This window comes from Bactrocera dorsalis, chromosome 3, assembly GCF_023373825.1.
Source record: "Bactrocera dorsalis isolate Fly_Bdor chromosome 3, ASM2337382v1, whole genome shotgun sequence".
Classification (NCBI taxonomy): domain Eukaryota; kingdom Metazoa; phylum Arthropoda; class Insecta; order Diptera; family Tephritidae; genus Bactrocera; species Bactrocera dorsalis.
The window spans coordinates 4624237-4640741 of record NC_064305.1 but is presented as its reverse complement, the minus strand read 5'-3'; the positions used below and the strand labels follow the sequence as shown (position 1 = coordinate 4640741).

At 38.7% G+C, this 16505-nt stretch overlaps 1 protein-coding gene across 1 annotated transcript; it reads left to right on the top strand.

Annotated features, from left to right (window-relative positions):
- Positions 1-1655: 1655 nt before the first annotated feature.
- On the top strand, positions 1656-2356 carry LOC109579239 (general odorant-binding protein 56a). The gene has a single exon (XM_019988852.3). It carries the CDS (start codon positions 1711-1713, stop codon positions 2206-2208), a length of 498 nt encoding a protein of 165 aa, XP_019844411.2. The 5' UTR covers positions 1656-1710; the 3' UTR covers positions 2209-2356.
- Positions 2357-16505: the final 14149 nt, after the last annotated feature.

Below are 16505 nucleotides of genomic sequence, written 5' to 3'. Positions count from 1 at the left end.
CCAAATTCTCTCAATCGTCTTAATTGCTTCCCGGAGGCTGGGAAAAGTCGGTGAAGAAGCGATGCCCTGAACTTTTTCATGGATGGGTCAAAGCTAGGAAAGAAAGTTAGAAGTGGAATTTTCTCTAAGGTGCTGCCGGACCACTGTAAGGTTTTTCAGCCAGAATTGACTGCTAATAAGGTGGCGGTAGATGCACTGCTACGAAGTGCAACCTCCTTCAGGGAGGTGAGCATTCACTTCGAATGTAGAGCGACAATACCAGTGCTAAGCTTGATAATGGGCGCAAAGCTAACGAGGGAGTGATTGCCCTCCCTAGAAATAGTATTAAGTTACTTCCTCATCACTCTCATTTGGATACCTGGTCATAGCGGAATCACTGGCAACTGCAAAGTCGACGCTCGCATTGGAATGGGAACCAATTGGATCTCCATTAGCGTCGTGCATTCTAGCGCTACACCAATGGATCTCGTTTGCGTTTTACAGGCGCTCGTTGACGGCCCGCTTTTGTGCGATTGCGAGATCCTTTTGGTTTAGAATAAAACGCAGGAGATCTTCTGAATTGATTACTCTTGACAATCTTTTTACATTCATCTTTACGCAACCGAAGGGGTTTTTACTGGACATTGTCCAATAGGCATTCATGCGGTAAGGCTAAAAATCTTATCGGTCGTAAATTGTCAAAGTTGTAAAGAGAGGGTGAGATGGATACATGCAGGTGCTTTCTCCTCCATTGTCCAGCCTTTTAAAGACTGAGCATGAAACATCTCGGCAGTCTTATTTTCGGCGAACCAAGAGACATAACCGAAATTGACATTGGGTGTCTCAACAAATTTGTGATTGCCTCGAAGTGCTTTGATGAATTTTAACCTAACTTTAAAACCGGGATAAGGGCCATATGCCGAGCATAGTGAGAACATTTTCGGGCTACCATCAGTTTGACGATTTATTTCAAATTTAATATATAATGCTTTAAGAATATATTTACACTTCTGAGCAAAATTTTAGCTACAAGTATTTGGAGGAATTTTTTTTAAGAAAAATATAACAGCATTTTAATTTAGGAAAAAACCAAATCTGGACATGACTTTATTTTGTCAAAACTAGTAACACGTGATATATTACATAGAAGTTAAAAATTTCTTCCTTCTCAACATTTCCACAATATATTTTACTTTGTTTGAAATAATTGTATAATAGCAGTCTCACATTGTAGTGAATTTCCAAATAAAAATGTTAGTCCATTTTTCAGGGTAATCTAAAATTATAAATAAACCCTTTTTACAACTTAAAAAGATTATCTGCAGTGTCAGATTACCTGAAACTAAATTAATTTACAATATTGATAAGGAAATTCGCAATACATATACATATATGATCAGAGAATACTTAAGTATGAACATCTGTTCATATCTGCCGATTATTGCAACGAATATTGAAATAGTTCCTAGTTTGGGAATTCCATTGCATTGATTATATTTCTTAATAATTCGAAAGTGCATCGTGCGTTAAATTAAAAACAAACATTGCGATTACAAGGAATTACTAATAATGCAATGCTTTCATCATAACTAAGCCCGACTTTGTTGTCTAACCGTCACTAATTGATAAGAACATTAGTATATAAAGACCCGCGCTACAGTCAGCAAAGCATTAAGTTCAAGTATACATTACAGTAATCTACTAAACGCACACCAAAAAAAATAGTTAAACATGAAATCCTCTAACATCTGCTGCATCCTGGCTACCGTACTGCTCAGTCTGTGCGTTTTCAACGCGGAAGCGGGTCTGCGCAAGCCAAAGAAGCTCACACCGGAACTGGAAGCGAAGTTCGAAGTTTTGACCGCTTGGATTGCCTATCGCCTCAACTTGAAACACGCCAAGGAAGCTTGCGTGGGAGAATATGGTTTTTCGGATGAGCTCGCCACCAATCTGGTTAAAATAAAGGTGGCGAACCCAAGTGATCGCGAGAAGTGCTACGTGAACTGTCTCTATAATAAATTGGTATTCTATAAGGATGATGCCATCAACAAACAGGCCATGAAGGAGTCGTTGTATGAAATCGTGGGTGAACAACGCTTACTGAATATTGTTGATGGTTGTCTCAACGCTGGCGGCACCAATGCATGTGATAAGGTGTATAAATTCCATGCTTGTGCCTCACCGGAATTCGACAAAGTACGCAGTGATATATTCTTACCCGATGAATAGTAAGGTCACATGGAGGTAGATGTGCGCTCAAAAAGTTGCGCAGGAGAGAGGAGAGTACTCGAAACCATAATTTGTTCTTAAACCTAAAAAATATTTTAGTTATTATAGTTTAATTAAAAGTAATAAAAATTAGTAATTAAATATCGAATGTGTTTTCATAGAATGTGCGTATATTTATAACTTTTAGCCAAAAAACCAATATTATGCGTTCTTTAAGAGTGTTTCGGATAAATATTTAGTTATATTTTAAGGTAAATTGAATTAATCTAAGCTTTTGAAAAATTTTAGGTTTAGTTAGTTGGTCAAGTCAATATGCTGCTGCATATCTACAGCTTCTTAAGATATTAAAGCCAGTGTACAATGTTTCATGATGAATTAGGCAACCTTCTAACACTAAAGTCGCATACGCCAACAACGCGTTAATAAATGACAAAGTCGCTTCAATAAATTCACATCAAAATTCTACTCAACAAAGCAAAAACTACTGTGCCATGTGCTTACAGTACCACCGACTAATTACAATTTATTTGACATATGAATCCTGTCACCTACACCTCCACTACACAGCCAACTGCAAAACTTACCACAAAGAACGTGAGCGTCGGAAAAGCCGCCGTAAAGACTGCTTGGGAAGCACATAAAGCAGCATCATTTGACATTTACCGTCAAAAGCTTTGTCAGGGGTCGCGCAAGGAGAATGAGCAATAAAATGAGCGCAAAGAAAGGAAGTGCGTCCAGACATTGTATCGTTTAACCAATGCGCCCAGTGTCTAGCCAACAGCAATGCGAGTGTCAAGTAGTAAGTTTTTTGGCTGACTGCCTTAGTGTGTCACTTAAATATTATTGCATCTCTCTTGGCTGGCAGCAGTGTGTAGAGAGTGAAATCTGAGTAATCAGTGTGCCAAGCAGAGATGTCAGCTCTAAAGTGAAATAGACATCGTTGGGTCGGCAGCAGTGAAAGCACACATAAATACACGAAGAGGAGTAGTGGCATTTACCGCAGGAGCTGCGAAGGGTCGTCACGCTTTTGGTCACCATGTTGCTTGTATGTTTTATGGCAATATCGTGTATCATTAACGTTAATAAGACAGGCGAAGCTTAACCGAATTGTTTATTGTTGGCGACCCCACAACAGCCAAAACAAACTACAATGACTTCGCGGCATTTTGCAGACCGAAATATGCAAGGTTGGAGTTTTCAAGTCGACAGCGGCATTTCCAGCTCCCATTCGTTGCATATCGTTTTCATTGTGCCGACGCGATTGTCGTTGTTGAGCTTTTGCAGTCTTTTTCGAATAGTTTGACGCTGTCTGTTGGTGTTTGTAGCCACATAGATGCTTTTTTCATCTGAAACGTGTTGTGGGCTTTGATTAGGGTAGGCTGTAACGTTGGCATTCGTCGATGGCTGCAGTTCGGGTTTCGAAAGTAGAGAAAATAAATATATGGATAACGGTGCATAGTTTCCGGTTTTTAGATTTGATTGCCACACCCAATGTAACAGGAGTTAGATGTTAGAGGGAATTTGTACAGTGGGCCACTTCGTACTAAAATAAATGTGAAATATTTTCGTACTTAATTGCAGAATTTTCGTACTTAACTGAAAAAAAAAAATAAAATCTTGAACTTTTTATTAGTAAATAATTTCGATCAATTTCCATAAAAGCTTGTAAAAGCTTCAAAAGATTATAACGCGTAAAAAGTTCTCAAAAAAATTATAATAAATAAATATAAGAATTTTTTTTTTAATTTTTCTACAGCCGTTACAATTTCGTAAGAACAATTCCAATGCTCTCAAAAATATCGAAAAAGCTTATAAAGCTTAAAAAGCTCTAAAAACAATTAAAATAAAGAAATATGTATATTATTTTTTTTTTACAGCCGTTACAATTTCGTAAGAACAATTTTCATAAATTTTCTCAAAAAGTTCGTTAAAGCTTACAACGCATAAAAAGCTCTCAAAAAAAGTATAATAAATAAAAATAATATTTTTTTTCATTTGTCTATAGTCGTTAAAATATGAAAAATTTCCATAAAAGATTATAACGCTTCAAAAGCTCTCAAAAAAATTATTATACAAAAATATAATACTTTTTTCACACTTTTTTTGCAGTCGTTACACTGTTTGATAACCAAAACATACATCTGTTTATATATTGTATATAAGCACCGGGGCGTATCAGCAGGCCTTAATGAATTGAATGAATAGTAATGTAGACTACGTGTGCTGGCCTAACGGTGCGACTAGACGCCTTCTTCATTGAGTGGCTTTCGCTGCCATTACATACCCTACTACCCATTATTCAACTTCAGCTTCCCCACCTCCTTTACTCATCCTCTTCTTTCACCTCCTGTCTACTCACACCAAACTTCCGTTGGTCGATTTCTGATTGTGTCCGTCTTGCGGGTATATGTCCCCTATTCTATTTCCGCTTGCTGACGCTGTTATTTTGATTCAGTTATTTATTTTTCTTGACTCCTTTTCTTCCTATATACGTCAAGCGAGCGTAAACTGATTTACCCTTGTTGTTGCTTATTATGTCGGTTTGTAAGCGCTTCTCCGTTCGTTAGTTAACAGCAGGAGTTTAATTGTCTTTAGTGCTGTCGGCAGCATTAGAAAGGCCCGCTGAAAAAGAGTATACGAGAGTATTATTTTTCTTTCCTTCATACTTGCCACGGTCTATACCCGCTTAAGATACATATCAATGTTTCTTCTACTTGATTTTTTTTGTTCTTGAGCTAGTGTTGTCCTTTGGATGCTGGACATTCATTACGATTGCCTTAATACAGGTTCCACAGTAATTTCATTCAACGTTTTTTTCTCTATCTTGTGCTCCACTTTTTTTGCTTGGGAGGCATTTTCTTTCTCCTCTACGCTTTGTCATACTCTCCATCGCTTTGTTCAAAGTCAGACTGCATACCGGCTGAATTCCTTCGTTGATAATGGCCTAAAATGAACACCGAAGCTGTGAAAGCCGTGGAGGCAGCCAGTAGCTAGTAAACCAGACATTGGGTGGCATGCGACAAATCGTTAAAAATTCCGTCTGTCTAAGCTAATTATGTCTCCTGCAAATTGTGTCGGAGAATTTGCATAAATTAGCGAGAAATGAAGGCAAAAAATGGTAGCACGAAGGTTGGAGATGTGCAGCTGATTTTTGCATTTTTTTTTGTTTTTCTTTAGTCGATTGAGTAAATTGAAGTATTTGAAAAGTCTCAGTGTTCGGTTCAAAAACTTCAAAAAGAATTCGTAAGTAAATAAATGTCACAAAAGGATTAATTGATGAGTTGTATGAATATTTAAGCTGGCGCGAACTGTTATTCGGCGTACCTCCGATGTCTAGAAGGCTTAGTTGAATTTCGAAAGTGGACATAGCGGATGTAACATTTTTAAGCTAAACATTTTAAATTACTTTGGTCAGGCTTTTCTTACAGGGTTTATCCGGAAAGTAATAGGACTGATTTTCATCCGCTGCGTATGTACTTTGGAGGCCCAAAAAAGGCAAGAATTAGCAAATTCAAAGTGAAAACGATGCCATTGCCCTTTTTGGCATCAAAGGCATCGTCATGAATTTGTTTCTCCTGGACAAACCGTCAACGCCAAGTTTTACGTGGAAGTCCTCAAGAAACTTAAACGAAGGGTAAATCGGGGCCGACAAGACATCGCAGCTGATTGGAAGTTGTACCACGACAAAGCCCCGGCTCACACTGCCTTTCTTGTGAACAACTACCTAACCAAAGCCGGCATCCCAACGCTTCTGCAGCCGCCCTACAGCCCAGATGTGGCCCCCTGGACTGTTGTTTTCTTTTTCACTGGGATGGGTTCCAAACTCACCGCACAACCCTGAAGAGGAATAGTTCGCCTTCTCACTTTAGCTCGCCTTAAAATGGATGTTCTTTGGCAGCCCAGAGGATACTTGGTCTAAGACCAGATATCGTGAGCTGCTTGTGTCATGAAGAAGTAAGAAAGTCGTTTCTAGCTACTCCCAAGTGAATGGTGCTCAGAGAACTTTATTCACTTGCACGAACTTCTGTAGATCACTCCATCCTCTTCACTTACTTTCTTAAAATTTTTACCAAAGTAATTGATCATCTTCTCTTTAAGGAGACTTTAACTTTTTTATTCAAGTTATTGTAGCTTCATTGCGCCACAGCTCGCTTAATACAGCATCTGTTTCGTAATTGAACAGCACAACACAATAGTAAAGAAGAAAAATTACAATAATTGGAAAAACATGCTGCACGGAGACTTACGGAAATCCTCAACAGCGAAAAGGCCAAACCGAAAACTCTTTGGCGAAGTGTTGCCAGAATTTCTTAATTATTCGTAATGAACATTTTAATGACATTACGTGCATTACATTTAAAACGAGCATTTTCGTAGCTTATTTTCGCTGATCACACCAAAAGCACACAACAACATATGCACACACACACGTACACACACAATTAAAGCCGTCGTCAGTGACTTAATTCCATTAGCCGCTCATTGACTTTTAATGTGGCTTTTATAAGTTCATTTAACAATGTTTGTTGCTGCTGCTGCTGCGATGTTGTTGTTGTTGTCGATTTCTTTGTTTTCTATTCGCGTGAATGTTGATAATTTCTGTTTTCTTCGTAATTTTTGCTGCTGTTGGTATTTGCAGTTGTTTTGGGGGTAATTATGTGACAATGTGGCTTAAAAGTTTTCACTATAATTCATATAAAGTAGGGACCACACTTCGTGCGGACATTTGCAAATGAAGCGTGAAATTGAGAAATAAGGAAAAAGGAATCTTAACGAAAAGAGTTTTGGTAAGTTTTGCTTATGTTGCAAGTTGCCTCATAGCGTTTTTTTGTCTGCAACGAGAGATTAATTTGCGCCGTAATTTCGGGAGCGAGCTAAACACGTTCATTGATGGGCGTTAATTTTTACTAAAAGTTGATTTAAGTATGATATGCTCATTAGGTCATTCTTAAGTCGTGTATGATTTCGTTAATTTCAAAAAAAGCGACGAAGTTTAATAAGGTTGTTTAGGTACACGGAGTAGGCTAAGTTATGGTATACTAAAGTAGGTGCTTCAAAAGCATTGGAACGATTTTGTACTCAAATATATAACAGGATGTCTTGATTAAATGTTTTAGGAGATGGTTAATCTGGTAGACCAATAAACGACGCATAGACGAGTTTTGGCCTTTTGCGATACCAGATGGAGTTGAGTTGCTAGTTCCCAGAGAAGTAGTTATCTTTTAGGTTGCCTGAGCTTGACGCGAATTCTAGCAAACTCTGCGGGCTCACTATCGATACATCCTCTAGTGTATCATACCGTGGAGAGCCCAGATGCCAACGAGATGATCTGTCAGCTCTATCCTGCGGACTTTGTCGAGGTTGTCGTGTAGACAATGCATTGTTTTCGCAATGTTGATCACGTTTTCGGGTGTTAGTCGTATATCATTTTCGGGAATCTCGTTCACTATTTCATTGTCCCCTATGCCTTTGTGGCTTGGTATCCAGTTGAAGTGAAATTGTCAGGCACAAGACAGGTGGACACATGCAGGCACTTTCTCCGCCATTGTTCAGCTTTGGCACGAGAGGTTGAAACATCTCGGTAGTCTTAGCTTCGGCGTACCAGGAGGCATGGTCGAGACTGACATTGGCTATCGCAACAAATTTGTGCTTGTTCCAATGCGCTTTGTTGATTTGTAAAAGGCTTGTGATCTATAATATTATACTATATAAGAATTTTAAATACTACAATGAAGCGGTGTTCTAAGCTGTCCCATCCGGATCCCTTTGGGGATCGACCTCATAGTTTCACTTAACGTATCCACTCACTTTCAATTTGTGGGATATTTATTGATCTTTGTGCTTGTTTTTGGTCTATTTTTTCGGGATTATTCACTGCGTTGATACTATTTCCAATAGATAAAAGATTTTTTTTTTTACATTTTTTATTCATAACTTTATCTAACTTCTACGCAAGCTTAGTTAGACCACCTCACCCTTCAGGTTTCTTCGAATTGAAAACTATGCTTTCATCTTTATTACTTTTCCAATCACATTTTAGCTGAGTTTGTGTTCAAATTTCGAATTTCATTTCCAAAAAGCTCACTGTGTCCATATGCCTTTTGTAAATATCATCCATTTTACAATTATTATTCGTTTCTGCTATGCATTTTGTAATTAAATATTGCAAGATGACCCAATACGCCGCACACAAACAACAATATATGCACAGTAGTCGCATGTAAACATGTGTAGCGCTTTCCATCTGTTTCCCCAAAGTGAATCTGCGGTTGATTGGAAATGTTGCACACGCCGAACAAAGTCTGCACGCTGACATACGAGCACATATGCCTGTCTGTACAAATGTATGCATGCACTTGTGAGATTTGTTTCTATTACAACAATTTAGTCAATTTATTTGATGCAACTGTGCTGAACAACAACAAAAAGCAACAACTGTGTGTTTATTATTTACACCCGCATAGTGTTAGTTACACTTGCTGTTGGTTGGTTGCCTGGACATTTCTGCCACACTTCCGCGTTTGTGTTGAGTGCCATGTCCTTTTTGTGTTATTTCTTATTTGTTTTGTGGAATTTTTTAATAAACGTAAGTGAATGAAACGTAACGCCGAACGCCAAGCGCCACATGCTTTTGAGTAATATGTTTGTGTGTGGGTTGTGTAGCCGCTTTTTGTTCTCCATATGTTGCTATGTTGCTATGTGTTAGTGTCAGTAATTTGTTTGTTTATTTGCTTGCTCGTGTGATATTCGTGGAAGTGTAAGTGGCCAGTGATTTTCACACAGAGTTTTCCATTACATTTACACTTTGATTTGCAGTTATTTACTTTTCAGTTGCTTTTCACTGCTTTACTCTATTAAATTGACTGATAAAGTATCCGTGGACTGCTGGTTTTCTTTGGAAACTCTGTGCATTGCTTGCCACACCGCTGTTGCTTTTCATAAAAAGACTTCAGTGGTAACTCTTTTTCTTTATAAATATGTAATAGAAAGAGTATACTTATGTATTTTTTCAATTCTTACATCTGATAAGGGAAATTCTCAATAATTTCGATTTCAAAAAGTATTGCTGGACTAGTAGTGCTGGACTTTGAAAATTATAGAAAAAGGGGAAAAATTCATGTTGGATTGAAATTCATGGGAAACGAAAGATAAAATAACAAACATTAAGGGAAACTTATTTACGGACATTTTAAAGAAAAAAGTGAGGCGCCTTTGAGGGTTAAGGATTATGAACAGCTTATCTCTATTTCGATTTCCAGACGAACTAAGATTCCTATAGCAAAGGGTTGTATGACAATGTTGTAGATAATAAAAGCATCTACAGCTCTTCTTTATAGAGTTTTCCTACATAACCTCAAAATATATATAAAAAATTCAAATAATATCAATAATTCAATTTTGCTTATATTTTTTTAACTGTTTTCTGTCCTGATTCTGATTTCTCTACTCTATTTTAAGGAATCACCTCTTATGGGTTAATACGTCAAATACAGAAATTATTATTTATCAAGGGAATTTGTTTACAGAGAAATTTACTTTTAACGTGTGATCCAAGTAGAGGTATTCTTTTCAATAGCCTATTTTTTGACAAATCACGCATGAAGACCGTGGAGAGTCGATTTGGTGTCGTTCGTAGCAACTCGGATTGACATATGGAACGACTTGGCGCATTTTACGTATTTGGTACGAAGAACACCCTAAAGATATTCAAGATCAACTATTTAAATCACCACCATTTGGTGTAGTTTGTGCGCCGATCGAATCGGGTCCATATTTCTGCAAAAACGATGCCGGTGAGAACGTAACCGTCAATGGTTATTGCACCATGACAACTAACAATTTGATTCTGTAAATTGAACCTCGTGATCTCGACGACATTTGGTTTCAAGAAGGCGGTGTCACTTCCCACACATATCAATCAAGCAAACACTTCGGTGAGCAGATAATTTCACCTTTTGGATCGTCCGGTTTGGTCGATTTTGGTGGCTAATAATGTGATATCACACCGTTAGACTTTTTTTGTGCGGATATGTAAAGTCTAAAGCCTTTGTGGATTTGGAGCAAAACATCGTTGGTGTCATTGGCTAGTTACCGGTCGAAATGCTTTAACGAGTCATCGAAAATTAGACTCAACGGATGAACTATCTGAGACGTAGCCGCGGCCAACATTTGAAAGAAATAATCTTCAAAAAATAATTGCCAAATAATGGTTTTCCGAATGAAAGTTTGACTGTTGAAATTCGGGTTGTGTCTAAATTCTAACGAATTTCTTTCGAAGCTACAAGCCGGAAGCTCGTTGGATGAAAAATGCAGTGATATCAGAATATAAGAAAGGAGTACATTTTGAAATTAACTGCCAAAAAAGGAGTTAGGTGACACTTTCAAAGCTTGGCCTGCATTTCTGCAATTGCAAACCGCAACCAGCTAAACTTTAGCTCAGAATACAAAATGTTATTTCCGATGCTTCAACACTCCGTACCAAAGTGTTCTTTCTATCAAATCACATCGCGTTAAACACTTTAGCATTTCAATAGAGTTTCAGTAAATACTTTCCACAACATTTATACAATTAATTTAAGCAGAAATTTTGTTAAAAAGGCTTGCGGGGGAAAATTGATTACTTTCAAGCTCGGAAATTATCGCAAAACAAATCAGTAATGTTTCGGTGTTTTTCTGGTCGCTACAAACAAAAAAAAAACACGGAAAAATGCAAAATTAAAAAATAAAAAATTGCAAAAAGCATGTTGCAACAACATTGCATGCCCCAACGACAAATTCACCTGTGAACCGAACTACCGAAGAGTCAGCTGCCAAAACAAGCGGATGCCGGCATTCCATCATGCGGAAGTGGACATTTTGGCCAAACAATGACGTGGTATATGCATTTACATGCCATATATACTACCACATATACAGTATACTATATGTGTTGGTGTAAGCTACGTGCTTTCGTTCGTGCTTATGCATATGTATGTATGTAAAATACAGAACACACCGTCGGCAAGCCCGATATAAATATGCTCTAGGAATGAGTTTGTGGGGCCGTCATGCATATGCTAAAATAACAACAACAACAACGGCGAACAAGCTCGCATTGCATGCGCCTTAAAACATACAACTTTGAACTTTTACAAACACTGCAGTGCGGCAATGCAAAATCAACCGGCATGCCACATGCAATACTGTTTATACATATTTTTTGTTTTTGGAAGCATGTGTGTGCTTACGAGGATTGTCAGTAAATGTAAGGGGCTTTACAGTACTTCAAGACACTGTAAGTAAGGTAATATGGTACAGAGCGTTTGAAATAGATCTCAGAAAAGTTGTGGGGCTCAGACAAGACTCGTGTACGGTTAGGTCAATAAGTTTGAACATGATTCCATGTCGGTTTTTGATGAGCACATTTCTTCTTCTTCTTTATTGACCCAGACACCGTTTACGCGGTTATAACCGAGTCAGTCGTCCTCCGAGTAGAAGTACTTCTCCACCTGGTCTTTCCTCTTCTTTTGCTTCCTCCGGCGGCTACTGAGTCGAATACTTTCAGAGCTGGGGTGTTTTCGCCCATTCGGATGACATGACCTAGCCAGCGTAGCCGCTGTCTATTAATTTGCTGAACTATGTCAATGTCGCCGCATATCCAGGTGCCCTAAAACGGACTTGTTCGACCGAAGACATGCGCAATATATACATAGGCAGTGGAATATTGGACATGGGAAGGCGGTTCACAGACAGCCGAAGGAGCTTCTGCATCACTTCGTGGCCGTCGGCGACATATGGATCCGCTGGTACGTGCCAGGGATCTAGAACAGTCGAAGCAATGGACTTCGTCCGGCGGCTCTAAAATATAGGGCCACGTTCGGGTAAAAAAGCAAGACTTTGATAAAAAGTTCCAAATAATCTATTATATTTTTTGCTTTTAAATCCTTCCGTTGGATGCGTGGACCCCCTTGCTTTCGTTAACCACCCATAGGTCTCGAGATAAAGGAACTTTCCGCTATAGCATCATCTTCCCTAGGAACGACATAGCCTAACTAGCACATATATCAATGTCTCCGTAGTGTTCAAACAGTTCATGGTACTGTCTTCTCGATATTCATTGCGCAGATGGTTCCAAAGATCTTGCGGAAAACAATTCGCTCGAATGTTCAAGGTCCTTTTTCATTTCGAGTCGCCATGGTCCATGCTTCCGGGACATGTTATAGGATAGGAATAACGAGAGACTTATAGATAGTAATTTTTGCTCGTCGGGAGAGGGATCTGCTTATCAATTGCCTTCCGATCCTAAAATAGCATCTGTTCAAACTTTATCTCCAGCCTTAGATTATTGGTGGAATTTATGCTGGTTTTGAAGTATACAAAACCTGTAACTCAAAAGTTGCCTACAGTGACGTAGTCCCAACTGCGAGGTAGTTCCAAAGATGCGAGGAACCTTTGTATGCGGCTTCCAGATGGGATTCTTCTTCTCTTCTTTACTGGCGTAGACACCTCTTACGCGATTATAGCCGAGATAACAACAGCCTCTCATCCGAGGCTGATTGCTACTTTTCATTGGGGTTTTTTTTTACGTGGCGGGTCCCAACCTAAGCGCACAACCCTATGTAGGGGATGTTTCGCCTTCTCACTTTTGCTCGCCTTCAAACGGATGTTCTTAGGCTACCCAGAGGATACATGGCCAAAGACCGGAAGTCGTGAGCTGCTTGAGCCATATGTAAAAGAATCGTTTCTGGCCACTCCCAAGTGAATGGCTATCAGAGAACTTTCCTCACTTGCGTGAACTTCTACACATGACTCCATCCTCCAGGTGGGATTATATTATGGGAAAAATTCTAAAACTTTGAAATACTACTTGGAGACACATTAATGCCATTTTATATTTCGCAAATCTATCAAACGTCCCCCGTGTCCGTGCACATCATATGACGGCGAGCACTTCATGCCGCAGAAGGGCAGAATTAATAAACAAAACAAAAAGCTGACCAGCCAATATTTACATAGAAATTTTTACGTTTGTTATGCTTCGATTTTTGTTTGTTTGATATTCGTTGGCGAAGCGCTGCCAGTTGACTGCCTGCAAGCAGGAAAACAGCCGGTTGGCCTGTAAGTCATATTGCCGCGCAGCGCTGAGAAATTCAAATGTCAAGTGAAATGCCACGGTTGTGCTTAGTTATATATCGTTGCATCGTTGTTGTGTTTTCACATTCCTTCATGGTTTTTGCGCTTTGTATGCACACTTCTTTATTTTGCTTTGCACAAGTCAGCGACTTTATTTGATTTTGATTCATAAGCGTTGCGATGACAGATGGCATTCCTTAATACATAGCGCCCAAGTGTTCTACGACACCAAGTTCATTTTCTGCTTTATGCTATAGTTTTTCAAACTGCTGAATACACGACAGCTGTCCTTGCACTGCGATAGGCGCAAAAACTCTATATATCCTCAGGATAGAAAAATAGAAAAACCTCTGCAATGTGCACAGGAAGCGGATTTCTTGAGTTAGTGCGCAAGTTGAAGTAGAAAATATTCGAAAGAAATCACTTAAAAAGAAATGCGGCGCAAAGCACACATATGCTTTGTCACCTCTTCGTTTTTGCTACTACTCTTCATACTTTTTGCGTGCAGCTCGCGCTTAACGCCTGCAAAGCGCTTGTTTGTCGCCAGCGTATCCTTGTGCCAGCTGACTTAGAGCTATGGCCACTTGCTGTTGCGCTCACTGTCACGACTTTGCTAATTTTTTTCCAGTTGTTTCTTGACCGTTTCACAGTTGGTGCAACATATCACGGCTGTCAGGCCATGACTTAGCGTCGCAATCAGCGGACATGTGAACTCAAGGTTTGCCACATGACTTTCAGCAGACTTTTTTCACCCCAATCCATTACTGATCCCATTTAATGATTGTGAATGGCGTAAATCGTCTTCCAATTCGTGAGGGCATGTGGCAGTAAATTGTTTCTTCAACTCTTATTTTTTCTTTCTTTTCTTGCTTTAGTAAGATTTGCATATTGGTTTTCCGAAGTTAGGTTATAAATACTAGTATGTGGTTTGTTTGTGGTATACACACATTTATGGTATGTGTTGTTTGTGGTGTGATTGCTTTCTTAAGTGCTAGCTCTGCTGTAACAGAAGGTCGAATAAAAGTTTGTTTGTGTAGGAAGAGCGTATGGTAGGACACTATTTTCTAAAGGTTTGGTCAAATTAAAGAGAGACTCGTTCTCTAGTTGATCGAAAAGGCCAGAACTAACAGAACTTTAGAATTATCCGCCTAAGATGTGTGCCTTTACTAAATTATACATGACTTGAGGTTAGTGGAATGAATAAACGAAAACGAAACGAAAAAATACTATACTGTTGACTTCCTTATGTGGGCATATGAAGTCCTAAGAACCTAATAATGTGAGGTCTATGAACATCAGTAAGATTAACAGTTTGTAACATCTTCAGTGTTTAGCAAAATTATTAACTCTCATACTATTTTACTGACAACGAGGTCGACTTATTTAGCAAAGGCTGGTCTCCAAATCATGCCTCTTCAGCTCAAAGAAAATGCTATTACTCTCTCTCTCTCTATGGTTGGTTTAGTGAAGTTCGAAACCAATAATATATAGTTATTAAGTTAATATTATCGGTTTGGAACTTCACTAAATTAATCAGAGAGTTTAGTTTAAGAAGGTATCCATTTATGGCATAGGAACACTAAATCGTTTTCCAAAGATATAGATATATCAACGAGCAAATTTAAATTGGGGTGAAAGTCCTTAAGAAAAAGCAACTACCGTACCTTCATAAACACTGTTTTCCGCGTTGATGCCGCAACTAAACTAGAGTTCAGGATCAATAATGCGCGAAATACATGTTCGTGTATATTCGTTTAGAACAAAAATGCAATGGGTAGGGAAAGCTATAAGAAATACATCTATAGAAAGGGGAGCTACAAACATATACATATAAACACATATACGTTTGTATATCTGATCGAATGTTTGTCATAGCACAGTGCTGTAAGCGTAGCAGCAAAAATTGAAATTGAAATGTCAAAATGGACGAAAGATTTATGGGCACACAGCGTAAAACAATACCGACGAAACACACCCACGCGCACACACACAGAGATCAAAGGGTAAAATGACAAAAACCAACAGTGAGACAGACAGAGTAAAATGACCAAAGCGATTTGACACGAAAACGAAGCTAAAGTCATTGCTAGCAAATATAGATAAGAGTGAACGATGTATACATGCTTACAGAACTACTAAGAAGTTTGCCTATCTCTGATATAAAGGAGTACTCGTTGCTCACTTTTTTCACTTTTGTTTGTACAAATGTTTGTGTGACTAGAAAGACTGCGCTGAAGCGATGAGCTTTGCAGCTTAGCTGAATTGGCGACCACCGCAGAGCAGACGCGCCGGGGCTTAGTTCAAGTCAGCGGTGCCAGTTGTGGGTAGTGTTGCATGTTCTAGTCGCACTGTTTGGATTGCTCTAAGAAGGCTGCATTCCTGTCGCTTACTGTTAGTTTAGTGGTTATGGTCGCTTCTTATCTGATTCGCATGTCACATCAACCTTTGGACTTTGATTGGTTCAAAGACTGTAGGCAAACACGTATGTTTCATAAGCTAGAAATTGATTTAAGAAAAGACAAGACAAGAATGATGCTTTATGACCAATGTGAACTGTGTTAGCTATGACAGGCTGACCTATTGGTTTTGGAATGAGCAGTGTTCTGGTTACATAAGAGTAAGAAGAAATATTCCTACTTCGGAGTAATTTTTGGGATTTTTGGTCATTATCCCATTCATACTGCAATTAGTTGACGAAAACCAGAACTTATACTAACGCAGATGTCTAAAAATATTTTTTTTAGGGTTTTTTAAGTTTCTGTCAAATAACAGAGAGACTCTCTTGCCAAAACTACCCTCTCACAATCTCATTTTCAAACGAAGAAAGCCATTATGCAAAGTTAATTAGGAATACCAAAACATATGCGTATTAAAAAGTACAAGAGCTGTATCATGCTACAAATAATTGCTTGTAAAATACGAATAAAAGACACCACACCATCCCATTATGCTCGCATATGCCCACTTCAGCATTCCGATTCTGCAATTTTAAGTATCTTTTCCTACTAACGAACTCCGCAAATGCGTTTACCTCGTTTTTCACTTACAGCCAAACATTATATCCACCTTAAATGGCTGGCTTCATGCCTGTTGGCATATGCCGCGGAGGGAAGAAATTTGTTTCATACAAAATAATATAATTATGCGACAAGAACACAAGTTTTATGTTAAGCACGGTAATGCGA